Here is a 23,489-nt window from a genome sequence, read left to right on the forward strand (position 1 = left end):
TGACTTGATAGATGTGCCTAGCTGACGCTTAGATTACTTCGTGCCCGTAGGTGTGTAAGTTGATTGAGTGGTTCCTTTTGGGGGAACCTTAGATTGGATTTAACTCATAATTAACCTTTGAGTGGTAATTACAGTTGAATCTTTTAACCTTTTCGTAGGCCTTAAGATGATTTGTGGACCTTTTGGGGGTCCTTTTGATTGGATTTGACTGATAACTAGCCTTTGAGTGGTAGTTACAGTTGAATCACTTAACCCTTTGGTAGGCCTTAAGATGATTTGTGGACCTTTTGGGGGTCCTTTTGATTGGCTTTATCTGATCAATGTTTGATCAGGTCGTATAACAAGTGTAGTTGCTTGGTAATTCCTGGAGATCGAAGAAGATATTGAAGAAACGAGCTAATTTTATTCATATTTCTTGAAACATTATTTACAAGAATTATTGATAAAATTGTTTAAGTAAAGTTGTGTTCCATGGACGAGGGAGCACGTCACCGAGCTGAGTTTTGATCCAGTAAGCCCCATTCCCTACGATTTTATGGATTATGTATAGTCCTTCCCAAGTTGGATCTAGCTTGGTTGGTTCCAGTGCCTTTTTTAGGACTAAGTCACCTGCTTGGAACGCTCTTGGTACGACCTTCTTATTGTAAAATTGTTGAATGGTTTGATGATAACGAGCTAGGGAGATTGCAGCGTTTTCTCTTCTTTCTTCCAAGAGGTTGATTTCTTTGGACAAGATGTCATCATTCATTCCTGATTCGACGATATCAGACCATGTGGTGGTGATTGTTAGTTCTGATGGTATGACTACTTCAGTTCCAAAGCAAAGTGTAAAAGGAGATTCTCTAGTGCTGACTCGGGCAGTTGTTCTGTATGCCCATAAAATATTTTCTAGTTGATTTGGCCACTATATTTTATTGCTTTCTATCTTCTTTTGCAGATTTTCTTTGATTGTTTTGTTTGTGGCTTCTGCTTGTCCATTGCTTTGTGCGTATCTAGGTATAGAAAATGTCTGGTTGATGTGCCACTTTTGTAAGAACGCTTTAGTTTGCTTGCCTACAAACTATGATCCGTTGTCCATGACTAGGGTGTGAGGCAGTCCAAACCTTGTGATGATGTTGGTCCAAATAAAGTTGGTGACGTTGATTTCTTTGACTTGCACTAATGGGATTGCCTCGACCCACTTTGTAAAGTAATCTGTTGCAGCTAGGACGTATTTCAGTCCTGTCCTTCTTTGTGGGATGAATGTCCCTATGATGTCCAAGCCCCACATGTGGAAAGGCCATGGGTTGGCGATATTGGTCAGCTCTCGCGCTGGACGGAGGTGGTTGTGGCCAAACTTTTGGCATTGAACGCACTTGAGAACGTATTTATTTGCTTCAATGTGCATTCCTGGCCAGTAGTAGCCTTGGGAGATTGCTTTGTGGGCCAGCGATTTGGCACGAGCATGGTTTCCACATTCTCCTTTGTGAATTTCATCGAAGATTAGTAGGCCTTCTCGTGGAGTGATGCACCTTAACTGGGGACCTCCAGCTGATTTTCGGAATAATCTTCCATTGATGATTGTATATCTGCGAGCTCGAAATTGTACAACACGAGCTGCTTTTGTGTCTGTTGGGATGTCGCCATGTAGAATGAATTTAAGGAATGGGCCTATTCATGATTGTGCAATCTCTTCTTCTGATGTTGGTTGGATATCTGAGAGGTTATTAATGCTCTCATGTTGGTAGGCGGGCTGCTCTATTACATCGATGTAGATTGTTTTGGGGCATGAATCTTCAGTTTTGGAGGCCAAGAAAGCCAAACTGTCCGCATGTCTGTTGTCTTCCTTGGGATATGTTCCAATGAGAATGTGTCGAACGTTCTCACTAGATCGTCTACGACATGAAGGTATTTGGATAGTTTTGCACCATTTGTGACATACTTGGCCACTTGTTTGACGATCAACTGAGAGTTATTGTGAGCTTTGAGCTTGCGTACTTGTAACTGTTTTGCCAAACTGAGCCCTGTGATCAATGCTTCGTATTCCATTTTGTTGTTGGACGTTGCGAAGTCGATTTTGATGGATTTTTGTAACTGGGCTCCTTTGGGTGAGGTTAACACAGCCCCCAGTCCGCTGCCATTGTTTTGCAAGCCCCATCGACGTATAATTTCCAGGTGTCTGACGTGGTAGGTTGATGGAGGGTGGTAGCTGGCTTGGGTTCCCATTTGACATCTTCGGCAAATAAATCGACTAGAAAGTCAGCTACGACCTGGCCTTTCCTAAACGTTATGGAAACAAACTCGATGTGATGTTCACCGAGTTCCTCAGCCCATTTGGCTGTGCGAACCGTTTTATTGCTAGAGTTGAGCACTTGTTTGATGGGTACCTCAGTGAAAACTTTAATTGCGTGAGCTTGGAAGTATGGATGAAATTTGAGGGCAAAGTACAACAAGGCTAGCATCGTTTTCTCGATTGTGGAGTAGTGCTTCTCTGACTCCTACAACGTTTTGCTTGGCTCATTTGTTTGGCTCATTGTAAGCTCATTTGTTTGGCTTTCCCCATCCTTCCAAATCTCACCAATGATCCACCCGTTTAAACATCTCATTTGATGGGCATACAACCAGTTGTTGTTAAGTCCATGTGAAAGAAAGACAGGATAGTAAAAGTCTGTCAACTACTCGACTGTGTTTAATGTGCTGATACTCAAGTTGCACCTTAGAAAAGGCCAAGTCCACAGAAAATTAATGAAAATCTCAAGAAAAATTGTTACAAAAGCAATGGTACTCATCCTAAAAAACACATTTCTTCGTAGGATTCAAGTGAGTGAAAAATACAACTTAAATTAAAGAGTAACAGGAGGATCTCGTAAGCCATGATCAGTTCATTGCATCATAATCAGCCTGCTTCTCATGGTATCCCTGAACCGTCTTATTTATCTGGGATGAATCTACCCAAGTAATGAAGCCTTCCAAGTTTCTTGTCACTAGATATGCAAATCAGTAACTGTGTTTGTACCCACCCTAATGTGTCCCTGCTCAATGTAGGTCACAGCTGCTTTCAATTGCTCTGCATATTTTTTCCTCACCATAACAGTTGATAGTCTTCGCCTGCATATACAATACCATGCGCATGTTACAAGAAATCATATTCTTCAACTATAACATCAAACTTCAAGGCGCACATGTTAGCACTTCAAGAACAGCGGGGATTAAACACAAGCATAAGAGAGAAAGATGATAACATTCTTAATACCATTAACGAAGCATAACGTAAAAATCAGCCGAGTATTCATCTATTTGGAAACCTTTATTTCTTGTCTTTGAATTTTTTTGACATCGATTAATAATAATAATTTCAAATTTTTTGTAAATTCTTTAAATAATAATGATATTTGAAATTTTTTGTCCACACGGTCTTTCAAATTTTTTGACATTTGAAAAATCATTTCCTGTTTTTTTCAACAAATATTTGAGATTTTCTCTTTAAATTTGATGAGGACAAATTGATAAGTCTAAGAAAAAGGCAGTTATTGGTAGTTGGATTCCAAAATATTATAGACATGAGTTTTTTTTTTTTTTTTTGAATAAAACTTGGGAGATTTTGAACATACCCATAAAAACACTCCCGTACCCCATAACTAACTTAAGTTTTTGTCATACCCTAATAACCACCTCAATCCAATAATATCTCCATTTGCCCCTATTTCCAGGTGATTCCTACTGGCAAAAAAAATAAAAATAAATAACGACACCTCTTTTTGGTACCGTCTGTTTTGAGCCAAAGTTTCTTTTCGCAATTTTGCATTCTTCTTCTTTGTAAACCCGGAGTTCCTCTGAAGCTAGACCATAGTACAAAATATCTCGATATATCGCAATATTTGGAGATATCTATCCAGATTTCAGAAAAAGATATATAAATATCACGATATGTTCAGAGATATATACGACTGCAAATATCGGTGATATTTCAAATATATTTATGATATTTGGAGATATTTTACGATATTTGGCAATATTTTGTGTATATAATAATTTTATTTAATATTTACCATTATATTTCAAATAAATATAAATAATATATCATGATATATCAAGAAATATCTACAATATCTATGATATTTGTCGATATTTTGGATATATATACAATATTTGCATGTGAAACAATGTCAAATATTCCTAGGATATATCTACGATACATATCCAGAAATTGAATATCGATAAATACTCATATACTGATATTTTGTACTATGAGCTGTACTATAAAAGAACTCGTGGATGATCTATTTGTTGTTTCAAGTCATATACATTATTCCTTTCTAATTGCTAGGTAAACATCTTCCTAATTTTTCCCAGAATGCCATTACGTGGTGTTTTGATATAACTTGCTTGTTTTTTCCAGATCTTTTGGGCATTTTCGATATACCTCGAGGCAGTTGCAATTCTTCCCCAATTAGTTTTGCTACAAAAAAGCGAAATCCTTGCTGGTCTGCCCGTGCCTTGCCGCTATTACTTCTTCATCCATTCGAAAGCCAGCTTCCCAAACCCCTAACAGTCCTTGGTCGTCTGTGTTTAGATTTTGCAGTCCCATTTCTGCCTTCTGCCATATGCATAGCTTCGGTTTCTTTTCCTTACATAGTACTCCCGAATTCCAGATGTCTTTATGAAATTTCCCAGCCATCAGATGAGGTAGTTATTTCTAAGATGAAAGAACTCTTTTTGTCTTTTATCAACGACAAAAAAAAAAACAAAAAACAAACATCGACACTTTCAAAGCCTTCATTTAATACAAGCCGCGAATCTGAAATTTCAGAAGAACAAAAACTTAAGTTGAATGGGGTGAGACTTTTCTTTCCAGTTTCTTTTATACCTATTTTTTGTATTATGTTTGATAATTTTGTTGTTTTGAGCATTGTTTTGGTGGATTTGTGGGCATTGTGAATCCAATTTTCATGATTAGAGTAAAGGGTATGAAGAAATTCTACTAAGTTATGTTGGGTTGATTTGAGATATGGGCAATGTTTATTGATAAAGAAGATTTAACAATTCTTGCAAAGTTTTCATTAGCCAGTAATGTGTATATTGTGCCCTTACTCTTTAAACTTGGATTTCAGCTGCCTTGTCAAGTTGGTTCTAGCTTTAGAACTCTGTCCAGATTTTTTTTAAAGCTTACTCTTTGGTGAATCGAGGGATGCTACATTTTCTGGAAATAGGTTTCAGTAAGTTGGTTTTAAGATTGGTATGGATAGGAACATTTACGCCTCCACTAGGATTGGCATAGAAACACATTGCAGAGTTGAATGACGTATTACATTGTCAATGTACAAAAAGGTGTCTAAGACGCCCATATCTATTGAAAGAGCGTGGAATGCTTCTCGTTATACGATTCGTCTATCTCTGTCATGAAGCTGAACCTTGTACCTCCGTCCATAGCAGAGCTTCATTGCTAGGTTGTTTGAATCTAAGTTTATTAGATATGCCATGTTGATTTGTGGACTGAGTGGAAGCTTATTTGTTGTTTTTGAACCCTATGTTAATTATTTTAAAGCTCACGAACCATAGGGTCAAGCATGGAGAAACATTAGACTTTCTACCAATAGTTTTAATCAAATTGTTAGTGCTAATACAAGAATAGTCTCTTGGGAACATTGAAGCTTCACAATGTTTACCGTATAAAATTGAACAATGTATAATTTATATAGGTGTTTGTGGCTCATGCCTTTGTAAGATTTGCATGAGGATTTCTGTTAGTTTACTGTTCTGTTATTGTTAGTAATTTCCTCTTCCTTGACAACTGCCACAGACCTACAGTTTTGGTATATTATGTAACTTTTTTTCCTTAATTTTTTCTCTTGTACATAATTGTTTCACTGATGATTAAGCAAGATCGAGATGTACTTTCAGTCCCCAAATGGGCATTGGTGTAAGATGGAAATGACAGGCCTGGCCTTCTCATATTTTGATTTTGTTGTGTCTATCTTAGATATGCATCAAAATGTGTTTGAACCACAAATGCAGAAGAGAAGAGAAAATCAACTGAGATAATTGCAAATTCTTTTTCGACTTGACTTATTGGAAATTTTGTTAATGTTTCAGGCCAGGCAAGCTTTAGTAGGAGATATGCTAAGATGTTTTTGTAGTTGTGATGTAAACAATGTAAACGACTTTGGATGGTTTTTATTTACTTCATCAAAATAAATGTTTGTTTCCCTGTGTTTGCTATCAGTGGATCCATAAGCTCAAAATGGAAAAAGCGCTCACTAGTTGAGAGGTTGATGGTTCGAATCTATCCAGGTCTAATATCATGATACAAGAAAAGTGTCTTTTATCTTTTGAGATGTTATCCACTTCTCTTTTTGTCGACTATTTGTTCTCTCATGTCAGTTCATGATGTTGTCCCACCATATGAAGGTGGCTTAACAAATGCAGGTTTAGAAACAAACGCTATGCATATGGTAGAAGGCAGAAATGGAAAGTACAATCTAAACACAGATGGACCAAGGGTTGTGAGGGGGTTGGGCAATTGTCTTAATAGAAAACACAGCTGTAAAAATAGAAACATAAGTGAAGAAAATGCGCCACATGCAGAAAAAGAAGATAGGAACAGATACATCAAGAGTACTAGAAGCGGTAGTACTGCAGAGGAAACCAAGTCACAAGAGCAAACTAATGTAGCTGCAGAGAGATGCAACATGGAGATAACAGATGTAAACATTTATTCAAGAGTAGATGAGTCTGAAGGGATTATGGAAGAAACCAATGACGGCATGCCACCAAGAAAAGATGGATAAAGTGAAACAATTTCAAGGAATGCAAAAGGGCCTAAATCTGGTCTCTTTATCCGTACTCACCTCCATCTCCATAACATGTTAGAATATGAGGGGTTTCAACAAAGCTTTTAAGCAAGTTGAAGTTAAAGACATAAACAAGAAGCATGCGACTAGTGTCATGGAGCTGGTTGCGAAAAGAGTTAAAGGAATTTTTTCTTAACAAAGAGAAGTTAGCACCCGTAGCAAGTAGAAAAGTTGAAAAGGAGTTTGAGCATATAAAGCACCATAGTTCAGTATATATGCCATCGAGTATCCACAAACAAAGGCAATTTTGGATCTCAGAGATTATCCTTCTTGTTATTTCCTATGTAATGTACTATTCAATCTGACAAAAGCACTTATCCTATAATGAAATAAGCATAGAGTAATTCTTGATAAACTGATGGTTCATTCACAGAAAACAATTAGTAGTTGAAAAGATAGTTAAAAAATATGTTAGCGTCAATAATGGTAACTATTTTATTTTTCTATCCAACAACTAAAACTAATATGGATAAACATATTGTAGATTCTGTATATTGATTAGAACTGATCTAGCCCACCTGTCCAATTTTCTTTTAGAATAGTTTCCCACACTGCTTCTTCTAGCCATCTAATAGACTGCCAATCTCGCCAAACCGGAGGTAGAGGAGCAATATCCTCTTGCACAAAATGTCATTTGTTTATGTGGCAAATGGCGATTATCTGGAACATTTCTTCTGGACATGTCCTCAATGGAAAGTACGTGACATCTAATTGCGGCGGCGCTATAGTGACAAAAACATAATTAAAAGCACTTGTGACTAAGGAACCCATGTCTGGGAGATCAAGTCATTCTTTCTCATTCATTGTAGAAGACTTGGTACACTCTAAGTTTCTTTTTGGTCGTTGCAATATTTGTATCACCTTGTTCTTCAAAAAAGAAATGAGTATGAGACAAGTTAAAAAGTTACGCAAAGGTGAAATAAGACCAAGCCAACCGGAAAAAAAAAAAAAAAAAAAAAGATACTCTATCTGCTCGTCAGAAAGCAGTCATTAGATGCTTACAGTCAGAATCTGCAAAGGAATTCCTACTTGCTATTCTAGTGGAGGGACTTGGACAGCGTATGTCGCCGATAGAGTATTATTCTATTCTCCGGTACCGTCTCATGATTCCTTTGTACTCTGATGGTGGTCTATGCTCTGTTTGCAAAAAGAGCAGACTAGATGCTTTTGGGGACCATGCAGCACATTGTAGATATTTCCCAGGTTTCAAATATCGACATGATCATGTCAGAGATATTTTATGTGATGCATTTTGGAGGGCTGGGGTACAGGTGAAGAAGGAGGCTCCTGTGAATTTTCTCACTGATCTGAATGAGGGGAGATCGACACTTCGGCCTACGGATATATTGATCTATAGTTGGTCTGAGGGGAGGCATGTGTGTGTTGATGTAACTGGAGCCTCTCCATTGGTAGGGCTTGGGAATGGAGTCTTTGAGGTGGGAGAAGCAGCTAATAGAGCAGCGATAGGGAAAATTGAGAAACACGAGGAGGCTTGTAGAGCTAACTAGCATTGTTTCATTCCTTTCAGTTTTGACACTTTTGGTTTCTTGGCACAATGATGCTGAGAGCTCCTTAAGAAATTGCAGAAAGTTATGGACTGCAACGTAATGACAGTTGGTTCTAACGAGTTTGTTTTTAGGAGAATAGGATTTGCCATTCAGAAATGACTTGCAGCGCAACTTGTTGCACGCTTGTCCTAATTATTTGTAAAACTCGTTATCATTATTAAAAAAAAAAAAAAAAAAAAAAAAAAAAAACTGAGAAATGCACTATTACTACCAAACTCTCAAACTAAACTACATAAAATAAGCTGCTAGGATTGCCATTTAGAACTGAAACACCTATACATAGAGGAAATATATCTCAAAAGTATCAATCTAGTACATAAGGCAGTAAGGGGGTTGAATCAATGCGTTAAGAATTAGAATCGAAACCCACATTTATACATAGAAGTTATTCTAATCATTCAAAACAAACTGTTATTGACTAACACTCAATAACCCATCGATCTATACCCACTGCCCATTACCGTACCAACAAATAATCTACTTACCTAAAAACAGTTTAATATGCAATCCTAACAAGTATACATATGACAAACCTTTTCTTGTTTTTGTTTCTCTTTTTTGAAGTCCTCTGTGTTGTGCTTGTGTGTTACTTTTTAGTTTGTTCCTGTACAACCTGCCCAGCATCTTACTAAAATTAATTCAGCAAGCTTGGGCATTACAATAGACATAATTTAATAAACTCAAATCAAAAACCAAAAATGCTTCCACCCAAGTCAGCATATAATTTTTTTATTTTTTTTATTTTTTAGATTTACCTTCATATCCCAGTCGGCAAGTTTTTCTTGAACCTTTGCTATCCACAAGTCAGCGATGCCCGGGTAGGCTAGACTATGGTAACCTGATATAACTGGTGGTAAGGGAGCATTATCACTAAGTCTAAGCGGCACATAATGTCGTTATTTATATGAGCAACTGAGATAATGAGAGTATGCTCCAAGTCTAGTGGAGTTCTCAAAGGAAGGTAAGTTAATGCTTGCTTTGGCGCTAGGGTGACAAACACACAATTATAAGCACAAGCAGTTAACCAATCCATGTTAGGAAGTTCAAACCACTCAGTCGGGTTCATCATCATATCATCGACCAAGCAGTTAACCAATCCATGTTAAGCAATTAAGTGTTCGAAAATGGTGAATCCAGTCCATTCAATGTACTCTTCTGCATATTCCATCAACTCGACCAACAACCTCTTCCTCACAGTAAACCATCCAGTCTCGTCACCATAGTTCAATAATCTTGCTATGGACCTATATCCATAATGTCCATCCCCAAGGACATCCTCACATGAAACAATAAAGTTGCTAAGCAATGGATTCAAATCTTCTAGCTAGCAAAGATGTTTGAGTTGGTTTCTTACGTGGTCTACCTCTCTTTTTAGGTATTTCTTCAATTGCTTTATTCTCCCCTTGATTCTTACGAGGCCTACCTTTTCTTCGAAACTTGTTCACTTGCTTTTTTCTCCTCTTGCGTATGTGCATACTAAAAAATAGATGGTTCTCTTCTTGTATCATTCTGATCTTGAGTTGATACTTTCACATGTTTCTTTGAAACTGATGGTCTACCTTTGACATTGAGTTTTTCTTGAGGCTCTTGCATGTGTGTAGTCTTTGGATCAGCAAGCTCTAAACATTTCTTCATCAACATTAGTTTTTGGTGTTCTGGTAAGCAGTTGAACTTCTTCTTAATTTCTTCCACCTCAGGTGGAATGTCTAGCGATCCTCTTGGAAGTTCCATTGGCTCAAAATCAAGTTGCCGCCAACGACGATCTATGGACCTCAAGGGTATGTAACCATCACCAGGTTTTACCATATGTACCAACTCATGAGCACATGGAAGACCACAAGTACGCCTCAAAACACACTCACATTCTTTTTCATAAATGCCCACTTTGTTTGAACGTACAAGTTCTTTCGACAACATATCAATTGCTCCCTAGAGATAAATCCTCTAATCTCACTGTATGCCTTGTCTTGACAATAATGACACATAATATTGCGACTAATATTAAATGAAGGTTGTATACCATTGAGCTAATTTTCAAGGAGGTTATCAATCACATCCCAATTTTGGTACAAATTGCCGCGCGAACTCCTCAAATTTATCTTCAAAGATGAATGTTGGGATTTTTCTCTATTGCTGGTGTGAGTGCCGAAGTGCATCACTAAATCAACACAAGCCGTCACAAACTGTTCCTTGTACTTGTTCAACAACTCTTTGACGTATTGTACCACACGTGTCATATGTGCATATTTCTTTCAAAACACAACCAAATTTTCATTATAGACATCTTCAATAGGTGAACTGAATAAATCATAAACCATTTCGTAGAACTTTTGAAATTCATTATTTTCTTCAAAGATTTTTTACAATTAGTAATCACATTGGTCTGAATGTGTCAACGACAAAGGAGGTGTTTAGCCATGGAAAATACACGCTCCATAGCATTCATCAATGCTAAGTCTCTCTCAGTCATAATGACTTTCATACTAGATGTCTTGCCTTCCAAAACACTGTATAACATTTCCAAAGCCCAAACAAAGTTATCTTCCTTCTCTGAATCTAAATATGCAAAAGCTATAGCAAACGTCTTCATCATAGACGTAAACCCAACAATTTCTTGCAATGGCAGATTGTGAAGATTAGTCTTGTAGGTACAATCAATAATCAACACTTCCGGAAAACACTTGACCAACTTAATTGATCTTGAATAAGCCAAAAAAAAAAAAATCATTGCATTCTCCTGTAATCAAGTTCTCTCTATGAGACTCATAGTAATCGTGATCGTCCAACATCTTCAACAATTGTTGCATCTGTGATCTCCCTTGCAATTTTGTAAGGCGATGTTTCGCTCGAAAATTGTATATGGTACTTAGGGTTGACAAATTCTGTAGGTCTTTCCTTTTCAAAGCATTCAAAATTTCTCTTGGTTTAACTCCAGCCTCAAACATCTCGATCACAATAATTTCTTCATCTCGTGTTAGCCTTCCCACAAAAGAATGGCCTGTAAGATTTTCAGTAAGACAGTGATTATGAGTTTCGCAAACTATTACCACTTCCCATCCTCCTTGATTACGTTGATAACTCTTCAACTAAAATGGACACTTGCACTTTTTCGTTCCCGTCTGTCGAAGGAGTTTCATGTATGGATAGCTTGTATCGATCTATTTTCTTTGGTTTTTGAGGTCTAAAAGCACCACCTCTCTCACAAGTTAAAAACACCCTAGGTCTTCGGCCACTTTCACCGCTATCCGACTTTGCAATATAATGATAACCACGAAACCAATTTCTCTCCCTACCTCTCTACACCAATCAACAAGGTCTTTTCGGTTTTCAAATACCTGCAATCATTTTGTTATAGATTGTATTACATCACTATTCAGCAAAACGATATACTAAATTTATAAAAATGTCTTCAAGTTCTTACTGTTGCAGTTGTAAATGCGTCAGTTATTCGGACAAACAAAATTAGAGTTTTCTGTCGGCCTTTCTTGCTCTTCATTTTCTGACTCATAATTCAGTTAAAACAAAGACAATGCATTTGGAGATGCACTACTAATAGGATGACGATGTTCAAAATAAAATTTTATAAAAAATATATATATAGTTTAGGTTTCTTATACTCAGTATACACCCAAAAGAAATAACACTTTGCTTAATATTGCAAACAAACTCACATTTTTGTTTGGTGTTTGTACATGTTTACTGTAGTAATCCAAAGTATAATAGTCTTATGAGTTCTCCCATTCATCAAAATTTGATTTTGAATTTTTTTCTTCATCCTCATTCGGTTGGTATTCATCATCATTACTTTGGTATGGTTGATTCAAATCAAAAGTGGGTGTTTGCATGTTTATTAGTTAGATAAAATAAGAGATTATTAGAGAGAAGGGTAATTTAGGAAGCTAAATATATCTGAAATCATTTTATTTATTTATTTTAATAGAGATTCTAGAGTGCACAGATTTTGGATTATTTTAAAGTTGGAGTACAGGAGTGTTTTTATGGGTGTGTCCAAGATCACCCTAAAACTTAAGGTTACAAACCCCTATTCATTAGTTTAAAATCTAAAATACATATGACCTGCTTTGTCCTCACCCACAATGGCTTGAAGTCTAGCTTGAAGGAGAGGTACAAAGTAGTTACAGCCATTATAAGATTCTAGAGCTGCCAAATAATCAACAACCCTATTACATTCTCAAAATACATGTGTGAATTCAACATGAAACGTCCTAAAACTACATCTTTTATGGCATCGTGAAGATCCCAACAACACCAAGAGCCATTTCCTTGCCCAATAAAATATGAATCGCATTGAGCAAATAAGATCTGCCTTTTTTGCAATATCTCATAACCAAATAACCCATCATAGATGTATTTCAGTGTTGCTTCTTGATTGTGGTTGGAGCCCTTGGAGGAAATATTGCTGGGAGCAAAAAAACCACTCATTATTTTGTAGTTCTTATTTCCGAGGCCACCCATTTCCATCCGCGAAATAGCTTGCCATCAAACAATGAAGAATTGTTTTTTAACTTCATGCTTGAACTCTAAGATCTAGGCCGGTTAGTTCGCCGAATAACTCCCAAGCTTCCACATTTACAAAACCTAAACTCACATATAATTGATTAATTGACCGTAGTCTGATTTTTAACAAAACATAATTCCAAGGAAATAAACGTGCTGCAGGGGTGAATATAGCAAACGGAGTTCTGCGTGATTTTGTCCATTCAACTTCGTTCATTTTCCTCACTTCTCTTTAGTAACCAAATTCAACTACATATTAAGTATTCTGATTTGGAAATGGTAATTAGATATCATATTCTCAGGTCCTGGCTTTTGTCATCCCAAGTACGATACTTAATATAAGTTATATCCATATTCGCAATGTGTGATCAGTAAGCACATGACTTGCGGTATCAACAGCTGATCGTGTAGCTAAAACAGTAGGAGCCCTACTTAGAGACCAGAATTCTACTTCGATATGAACTGGAAGTACCACATTATGACATTAGTATAAAATTGAATTCTCAAGAAATTCAAAAGGAGAAAAGACTGGATGAGCACCGGTGGGAACTGGGTATGAGCCACTAGAGCAAGTAGATTCATGCTTTTATGAACTCTGAGTCTGACAAAGTTGATTTCCAAAACATATATAAGGTGAAAACCTACCTGATATCCTCTTGTAACCTGAAAATTTTCTACCTCTCACCTCACTCCGTAGAAAACTTAATTTAGTTGCTTCAAATAGTAACGGAAACGGAAACGAAAACACAAGCACCATAGGCTAATAGCAGAAGGTACAAAATTTCAATTTTAATATTCACATATAGTGCATTCATTTAGTTCAGCTCCATACATGACAAATCATCTGTCAGTTCACTGTTCTTACAGGATGTCCTGCTTCATCCGTTGCTTTGCACGACCTAATAAGAACAATCTGCATGAAAATGCTAGCTCGATGGCAGTTAATTCTAGTATCAAAAACTTGTAACATTTAACATCATGTTACATTCAGTAATGAATCACTGTTACATTCATTGTCTACGATGACATTGTGCGCAAATGCAAATGTCAACATTCACTGTCAAATCATGCTGGAATTGGTTAAGACCGTCGCTTTCGATCATCATCATCTTCCTCGTCAGAATCACCACTCTCCCGAAAACGTGGATTCTTTTCCTGCAATGAACATATAAATGGTTGTCAGAAGGGGATTCTTTAAGTTGCTTGGTAAATAAACACAGGATTGTCAATGATTACCGGTCTAGAATCATGATCTGAGGCTCGCCGAATTTCATTCTCAGGGAATCTTCTGGACTTCTGAGGTGCACGGCGATCATCGTCTCTTTGACGCTTGCGATGATAATCTGTAATTTTTAATTTTATTATTATTATTTTTTCAATAGTTATTAACTTTGAATCATGAATACCATACATACTTCAACTGAGAAGGTTATTTTTAAAAATATCAAAGTTCTGCGAGTCCATTAATGTTATGAGAGAAATATAAAGTACCTTTGTGCATTTAAAGTCCGAAATCAACAGGAAAGAAAATAAGAACACGTACCTCTATTCTGTCTGTGAGGAACCCCATGCCCATGGTCTCCACCTCGCCCACCATCTGCAGAAACAGGAGAATGTTATGACTAACTGAGACTTGAGAGGGAAAATGTTACAAACGGATGTACTATAGCTGACAAAATCTAAGGAATAAAAACAGATGGCAAAAAACAAAAGACAATAATAAAAATAAATAAATAAAAAGGTTTCTAAGCCCGTGACCGAACAGGTGAACACAGCCTCAGCCCGCTACTTTGCCGAGAGTAGTTGTCCAAAGGCAGGGAATTCAATCCAAGAAAATATTTGGACGATAGATTACTAGGCCTAAAAAAATGTCTTTAATTTTTAAAGATACAAAGTAACATTTGGAACAGAAGTACAAACTAACTAAATATCTAAATCTCTTGCGCAAGAACTCCTTGCTCCCAACATATAGGGCTGAACAAGTAGATCTTCATCGCCAATTTATTTCTCTCCTAGGCCAAGATTCTAACGTGTCTTCAGTATCTCTCGCCACCTCAACTTCTATCTTTAATCTTCCCTTTTTTTCTTTTAAAACTCTCAACTAGTACATGCTTTTCTAGGTGATGTTACCGGTTTATGGCATGCATAAACAATCTCAATCAGCTTTGCCTTGGTCCATCACCTATACCACTCCTACAATATCCCATATATTCCTATTTAAAATTCTAGGTCCAAAATAGGTGCATCTGGCATCACCAAAAAGCGGATCTCTGAGATATGATACCGAGTTACAGGTCAAGCGGCTCGGGCAGGGCATGGGTGTGCTGTTTTACATCAGTAAATGATGTATCGACACGAAAAGGCAAGGAACTTGAAATATCCGGGAGGTTTGGTCCCAAAGGCTATATCCTATAGATGCATGAGAGCTCGAGCATAAGGTGTGATTTAAGTAATTGGGAATATGCTCTCAGTTAAGTTGACTTTGAAGTTAAATCTAGATTACCAAAAAAATTCAAAATCTATACAAACTTTACAAGTTTCATATGATGCTGATAGAACATGTCTAATTAACCAAGGATTTGTCAAATTCAATTTCTCCATCACTTTTCAGTGGTGGATTTTTCCAAACAACACAAGCAAGCTAAGAAGTCACGAAAAGCGCATAGGCTTAGGTGGGTACATACATCTCAAGAGAGTCCGACGCAAGGTCAAGAACAACTCCACAACCTACATGTTAAACTCACGTGACCTAGCTATTAAGTCCGACAGACAGTACTCGAGTCTTTTACGAAATAACACCCCTCAAGGTTAATACTAGGAGATGTTTGAGTTGCAGCAATTTGTGTCCATCAAATATCGAATTCTTTGAACTGCTTGAAACTAAATCTCAGTAAACAATTGCACCAAATGGTAAACAAAATTCACTGATTATGAAAAGTTAAGGCCCATGAGAGTAACTTCTTTTTTTTTGCTCGGTAAAGTGAAGCTTCATTAATAAAGGGAAAGGATGCTGAGAAGGCCTACAAAGTACACACCCAATACTTACGAGAGCCCAACCCCCTCCCTCCCAAATTTCTCTTCTGACAAGACATCAAGGTTTACACAGAGTAAGCACTCGGGAGACCTTTATAGCCCCACATACCCCGCCTAGCAACCAAAAATCTATATATCTGCTGTCAGTAAACAGCTGATTCCCCCTAGACGGCTAGACCAACAGAAGAGCATCTCCTTGGTGTCACTAATTAGACGGTCATTATTATGTGGTCACTTAATAGTTAATACTCTCTCATTTCTTTCTGTCCATATCAACCAAACAATTGCTAGTCGGCAAATCATCCAAGTATTGGTTGAGGTGAGTCAAAGACAAGACATATGGTTTGGACTACCAAGCTGACTGTTTCATCATAGTCAAGAAGTGGAATCTGTCCTTCACGTCCACTTCTATTCATGCCGTTTCCTCAATACTGCCTACCTCATCAAACGACAGAAGATCCAGATACAGGGTTATCAATAAAAGGCCGAGGCTGGGTGTGTGTGTGTGCAGGGGGAGGGGGGTGTCTAGCATTCTAATTTGTAAAGGCCCAATAGATAGGGTTATAAATTGGAAATTGCAGGACTAAAACTCAATAGTATCAAACCTCTATGCATGATATCTCTTGCATCATCAGAAAGCCAACTTGGAGGCTCAAGCATCAGAGGAGTTTAGATCCCTATCACCTAGTAGTATATGCCTATCCTTACCAGCCATATGTGTAAAGAGACAATCTGAACAGCTAATGTTTAAGCAAGTCTATGCATAGATGGTCGACAAAGTATTTTCACTAGAGGAATGCTAGCGAGCCATCATGCAAGTCATGGCGTCCGAGACATCCCACTAGAAGACAAAAAAAATTTGCTTGGTTAATCTTGTCCGGTATTAGCTTTTGTGAAAGAAAGATCAGTTTCCCAAATTAAATAAAGCACATTCCTCCCCTATCCCTAACAACTATGTAACTTGTCGGAAAGAGCCTGAACAAGTTCTTCTTCCCAAAACAAATTTGTTAATTACCGTTCATCTTATAACCAGTATCACAATTTCACAACCTATTTCAAGTTTGGGGATTGATAAATCAATTGAAGATGTAAGGTAGTTTGAAGACTTTAATTATTAAGCATTCACTAGAGATAGAATAGATTAAGATAACCCATTTATTTAGCAAATCAGGGAAAGTGGAAATGGCCAAGGGAATCCATTTAATATTGAAACATTCACAAACAAGTCTCCATGAAATCAAACCATCTGACTCTCGTACTCGACCACTATTGAAATAAAAAACACACAAACATACAACCAACTTTGGTGAATTAAACTAGTTCAAGCTCTAAATAGTGAAGTGGGGAAAGATAAAAAACACGACCACCATTTTCATCTACAAGTATAGTAAAATTATATTATTGCTAACGAAGAAAAAAGTTGAGAGAGAAAAGAGAGTTCGGCTTAGTTAGTTTCGGCCTCCTCTCACTATTCTTATATATGAAAAGAGTTTGTTTACAAAGAGCTCTAAACTAGTATAAAGTTTAAACTATGAGATAGAGAGAGAATGGAGAAAATTGAAGGGAAGTCTCGGTGTGGAAACTGCTAAACTTTAGGTCAATTTTTTTGTCATCTAGTGGTATGTTTCCGAACCCATCACTTCAATGACGGGATCGCTAGCATTCCTCTTTTCACTAACCTTAGCTCTCTGTCTCTCTGAGTAAGAAACATAAATAACTAAATAAAGTATTAATGAGGTCAAAATCAATAGAATGAGTAATTAGTAAATAACCATCTCGTAATACTAAATCACAAAAAATACCATATCCACATGCGCTTGAGGCAAGTAAAACACCAGTACACATTAAGTAAACACTAATGAAAAATACACAACATAGGGAGAGTTTGTTGCTACACTTTTTGTGTATAAGACTATAAAAGTACAAGTGTACACCTATACCATGTTTTAAACGTTTGTAGTTCATAAAAAGTAACATGCTGTGCAACATATAATCTATCAATGGAAGGATGCATGCAAGTGAATTAGATCTAAAAAACTATGCACATAAACTTTACCAACTATCAATGTTTGTACTTTTTGACTTTTTCATCTAAAACTGCAAACATCTAAAGCATCCTGATCATGAATTTTGTTTTATCAAAAATCACCAATAATACGATATCCCAGGATTCCAAAATGACCTCTAGATAGATATATAACCAAATTATTCCAAGTACTGGATAAACTTTTAGGATAGCAAGTTCACAAACAGGTATCATATTGCACTCTCCAGACTGCTAAGATGTATCTCAATACAGAAACCTAGATGGACCAGAGGCCCAGATATTACTTCTGAGGTCAATTGAGACTCCTTCACAAAACTTAACTAGCCTCATGAGAAACATGCTTGTCTAAACAAAACAAATAGAAAGAGAATACATGTAAGCATGTCTAGACAAAGCAGCAGAGCATATTCTGCTCCAGAACTTTCAGTGTCAAGGCTTACTATCATTAGGGATTTCGGGCACCAAAGGAAAAATCACATAAGTAAATAGTAGGGATAATAGAAATAACAAATTTTCAGCTACCATGTACTAGTAAATAGGAGCAGAACATTAGCTCAACTAGCGGTCCAAAAAGAAATGCTTTTCATATTTTTCTTTTTACCTTGTGACTACATGCAAATACATTTTTACTTACATTGAGATGGCATAAATTGCTGGAAAGAGCCCAACGATCCTGTACCATAATCTACTAGCTGCCTCTGTGCTTCTAGCTCTTTCTGTACCAACTTTCCGTAACCACCTCTACGTGTGAATCGTTAAGGAAATCAGAGAAATAAAGACTATCACAAGACCCAGAAGTTAAGAGAATTTAACAAAATCAATAATTTCATATGGAACATCTCAACAACAAATGTGGTAACCAGCCCAATGAGAAATAACAAATCGGCCAGTCGGGCCACTAAAAGAGAGCAATAACAACTAAGGAGGATTTTGCTGCCAAATGCACACATTTAAAGATCAAAATCCCAATCACTAAAATAGGGATCTTGCTACTGGAATCCCAATTCATCAATATCAGTACGTATATACCTATATAGGTGGTGCATATAAGCAACAGACTTCACCCTGGCCCTCTAGGTCACTCCTTTGTCATTACAGTGTCTATTTAGTTTCCATTAATTTAACTGCCATTACAGTGAATCTAATATTTGTTTTTCTTTCATTCTTTTCCTTTATATCATATGTATACACTCCTGAAAAAAATACACTCGCACCTTCTCAAAATTGACGACGACTTCTACTGACATATTTTATATGCTATTAATAACCACTACGATAACAAAGAACAGGTATAAGCATAAGCATTGTGTGTGTGTGTGTGTCGAAGTACCAGATAAGGAATAAATATGTTGACAAAGAGTTGCACATAACAATAAATTACTAGTACCATGACTCCATGAGTCCATTAAACCCGCATTCTTCGGGTGGGTATTCCTAGGTGAACTTGACTCTTACGTTTTTTCATAGAACAGCACCAGATTTACATACTAATGCTAGTTGAAGTAGCAGCAAAATTTCCCTTAGTTCAGTAACATCACACTTTTTTTATTTAATTTATTTAGTATCTACTCCATTTGGATACGATATTATGTCATGCACGAGTAGATCAATATATCTCCAATTTTAGTACATCCCAGTGGTTTCTGAACTTTGTGAATCTCTTTAACCTTAAAAATACAAGATAAACATTAAAGACGCGTAAAATGAATCCCAACTTAGTTGTAAATGAGAACATAATCTGTTTCATCAACATACGGTCAAAGCATAATCTCAAGTGTAAACATAACATGTGAATTTCAAAAAAGGATATCAGGATCGTAGTCAGTGCGATATTCATCACGCACCTGTGCAACAAAGAGATATTTTATTTAAGAGTGTGAAACTATTTTGTAACTTAATAGAAATGACAATTAATCACAAGTGCTAACCTGTCCACCACTTCGACCACGACCCCATTGCCTTCCTTCTTGGAAACCCCAATCAAAATCAACACGAATGGGACGATCATCCAGGATTGTTCCACTAACATACTTTACTGAGTCTTCAGCATCATCTCTTGAGTAGTATCTAATAAAGCCAATGCGCATCAAAGTTGAAACAAAAAGATTTGGGTCAGCAGGTCACTCAATTTAATTTGAATAAACAGTTTGGCAAGGTTTTACATTAAAATTTGCAAAATTCCTCATAAAATGGAGTAAGCGATTAGATCATACATGTGTAAAGTGTAAACAGAGAAAGAAAAATGTATAAGACCACATAGAAGATCAAACTCTTACAAGACAAAGCAAAATCCACAGGGAGTTTTGGTGTTCTTATCCAAACCCATTATTATTTTCTTTATCTCTCCAGCTCGAGAGAATAGCTCATAAACCTGTTCTTCTGTCGTGTAGAACGACATATTTCCAAGATAAACAGTCGTTGAGGTTTGAAGTGCATTTTCAAAATCCTCTTGTGATCCAGGAAATCTTCTATCCCGATAAGCAGAAAGCTTATTAGGGTCCTGAAAAATGTCAAAACAAAATTCATATAAAGGAAGCAATCAAGAGAAACTAGTTACACAATTCAGGTGATTCTATTTGAAAAGAATAAGAATAGAAGCTAATTTGCACCAATAGATCTATACACTGATCGATAACTCCATGGATTCCATGTTGTATTACCTCTTACGATGTGGCTAAATAAAAGAATATGCAGCTATGTGTATGGTTTACTAATTGACAGTCAATTATCAAGTATTCAAGTCAATAAAACCTTCCTTGGCTAGTTGGTTCGACTGGACGATATTGGGCCTCTCGCTGGGGCAAACACTAGAATAAACACTGCCACTCAGCTTTAGGGACGGAACACACACAGTAGCAGACATTCGATAATGTAAGCTTAAGGATTAAGAGATTGACTTCTGAACAACTCCCAGTCACTGTACATATAATGCCATTGGATGGAAACACAATGTACTTCAAGGGATAAAAAATAATGCTATAAAAGAAAATATTTTCAAAGGACACAAGACCAAATGCTTAAAACATGGGGTGGGCATGCGTGTTGAAGGCAGACCAAAGATGTCACAAAGGCACTGGGTATGCTGGAGCTAGAGACACAATAAATACCCCTAGATTTAATTCACCAGTTATGTATGCATAACAACATGAGCATCAGTAAATAAAAACACAGTTGGAAGACAGCATCAACTTTAAGAAAAATTTGAAAGTATATTCCAAGGAAGAAAACAGCCAAACTAAAATCATTTGTGGAGTTGAAAGGACACCATTGTGTTGAAATCCTCTGTCCATATATATAGCTCTTTCAAGGTAAAGTAAAAAGCATTAGCTATTACATGATCGGTTTGCATGTTCCAGTAAAAACCAATATAGTATACTCTATATACCAAAACCACCAAACCAAATAGAATTCTATTAGACGAAGATTTCTCACTTGTTCGGATGAGAATAAAAGTTATACGATAATATCCCACATTCACATTCCAATACCTGGTTCTAACAAAAGGGTAACAATATACTGTAAATCTGTAAAATCAAAGACTTTCTTGCTGCATGTATTGTGTATAAGATTATTACAATCAACGCTGTTTTCCAATTGTAATGTACTTTGCAAAGTATACCAATCACTCCAAGTATTCTACTTATTACATAAACAAGTAGCTAACAAAACCAATTCAAGAGAAAAGGGGCAATACCTAATAACAACCATAATAACTTACACTTACAAAAACTGGGTTCTCACTCTTTTTCACACATGGGTTTGTTTAAAACTATAAAACAAATACTAATTCAGCTCACTTAAGCTCACAAAACCATAAACAATAAAAATCGAAACTTTACAATGTAAACAAAACAATCAATCAAAGTAACTTCAGCCCAAACTTTCTTTTGCATAAATAAACACAAATAACTCAACCAATTACAAAAATATGCAAAAAAAAAAAAAAAAAAAGGAAAAATAGGATTACTTGCTGTAAAAAGAAACATGGTAATGACATTGGTGTTTTTAACTACATGCTTATTAAAATGTAAAGAAACTGATAAGGTGAGAAGGAAAAGTGTTTTGATTACCTTAAACAGAGAAGCCATTTTTTTTACTTCTCAATTCCAGAAATTTGAGGCCTTTCCTCCTTTTTCCCTTCTGTCTTGTTTTGATTTTGCGGAAATGATTATGTTTTGAAGAGTTTTTAGATGGGCTTTGGGCTATTAATGGGCCGGACTTGACTTTTGAGTCCATGCAAAAAGTAGTGTTCAAAGAATGTGCAACATCGGGATTTACATGCGTAATATTCATGTTGCATACTTGCATTGTTGCACTGAAAATGACGACGCAACATTATGTTTTTTTTTTGATAAACGATACTTTCTTTATTTACTTACTGATTAATCGTTCAGTACAAAGTCCTTGAACATCCGCTCTTATAGAGCTTAATACAAAAGCAGGTGGATGAGACCACCAGAACGAAGAGAACTCATTTAACAAGGGTTGAATCACTTCCGGTATATTATCTTGATGAGGAATTGGATTGGTCATCCAATCAGCACTGGCAGCTTGTGTCGACGCATGTCGAGCAAAAGTATCAGCGACACAGTTCGCTTCTCTATAGTGCTGCACTAAATTGTTTGAACTTTTGTTATATTAACAGGAAGAAAAAACACACAATCAGAAAGATCCAATGTAAGGATCTCCTGCATGATACATTTTGCTAAGCTAGTGTCACGAAACAGTATTTCATAATTTCTTAAGAAGGAGGAGTTGGTGATGATATGGTGAAAATTTTGTTTAATGGATCTCTGGTGAGTTTGGTCCAGCCCAGCGAAACAATAGGTATAAAACTCTAATACATGGTGCGAAGATCTCGAGGCACGCCCCATCATCAGCCACTTGCTTTTTGCGGATGATGTCTTCTTATTATTTAGAGCAACGATTTCTGATGCCCTTGAGATTGTGGACACTCTAAAACTTTTCTCTTCCATCACTAGTCACACTATCAACTATGATAAATATGGAGTTTTATTCAGTAAACATCTCCCTCACAAATTCAAAAAGATCATTCGCAACATTCTCAAGATTAAGGGCATTGGAATTAAAGACGCGTACCTAGGAGCAGCTCTTTTTCTTGGCCAATCTAAAACTCAGCTGCTCGATCATCTCATTAACCATTTAACCTCTCGGGTTAACGGATGGAAAAATAAACTCCTTAGCCAAGCTAGGCGCACTGTCTCATTAAATCTGTCACCTCTGCGATCCCTATATACCAAATGTCTTGTTTCAGTCCCAAAAAATATAACCAACAAGATGAATGCGATCCAACGTGATTTCTAGTGGGGGGAAAAAAGAGAATGGTAAGAAGATCCTTTTATCTCAAATCTTGGGAATCTATCTGTTTGCCTAAAAGGATGGGTGGACTAGGCATTAGAGATTTTAGTACTGCAAATGAGGCCTAGTAAACTAGCATGGAGATTGTTGAGTAACCCCCCTGAGCTCTGGGGA

At 36.7% G+C, this 23,489-nt stretch overlaps 2 protein-coding genes across 13 annotated transcripts; one reads left to right on the plus strand and one right to left on the minus strand.

Moving 5' to 3' along the window:
- The first annotated feature begins 4,169 nt into the window (after nt 1-4,169).
- LOC147476591 (uncharacterized) lies at nt 4,170-7,185 on the plus strand. Of its 12 annotated transcripts, none has more exons than XR_015208898.1 (4): nt 4,170-4,306; nt 4,379-4,815; nt 5,091-5,195; nt 6,073-6,339. XR_015208898.1 is itself a non-coding variant. In XM_086584247.1 (3 exons), the coding sequence occupies exons 1-3, from the start codon at nt 4,811-4,813 to the stop codon at nt 6,765-6,767; spliced, it is 453 nt and encodes a 150-aa protein (XP_086440373.1). In that variant the 5' UTR covers nt 4,256-4,810; the 3' UTR covers nt 6,768-7,185. The 12 variants fall into 12 exon arrangements, 2 of the variants coding, with proteins under 2 accessions (XP_086440373.1, XP_086440374.1); XR_015208900.1 differs by adding an exon at nt 6,388-7,185 and having other exon boundaries at nt 4,258-4,815; nt 6,203-6,270; XR_015208901.1 differs by adding an exon at nt 6,406-7,185 and having other exon boundaries at nt 4,258-4,815; nt 6,203-6,270.
- A 6,505-nt stretch (nt 7,186-13,690) lies between these two features.
- LOC147476592 (nuclear cap-binding protein subunit 2-like) lies at nt 13,691-22,167 on the minus strand. Its single transcript, XM_086582988.1, has 8 exons — nt 22,067-22,167; nt 20,273-20,496; nt 19,925-20,063; nt 19,807-19,840; nt 18,631-18,741; nt 14,460-14,513; nt 14,153-14,259; nt 13,691-14,071 (listed from the first exon to the last, which is right to left on the minus strand). Exons 1-8 carry the CDS (start codon nt 22,082-22,084, stop codon nt 13,997-13,999), a joined length of 762 nt encoding a protein of 253 aa, XP_086439114.1. The 5' UTR covers nt 22,085-22,167; the 3' UTR covers nt 13,691-13,996.
- Between the last annotated feature and the right edge of the window lie 1,322 nt (nt 22,168-23,489).

Source organism: Coptis chinensis, chromosome 9, assembly GCF_015680905.1.
Source record: "Coptis chinensis isolate HL-2020 chromosome 9, ASM1568090v1, whole genome shotgun sequence".
Classification (NCBI taxonomy): Eukaryota; Viridiplantae; Streptophyta; class Magnoliopsida; order Ranunculales; family Ranunculaceae; genus Coptis; species Coptis chinensis.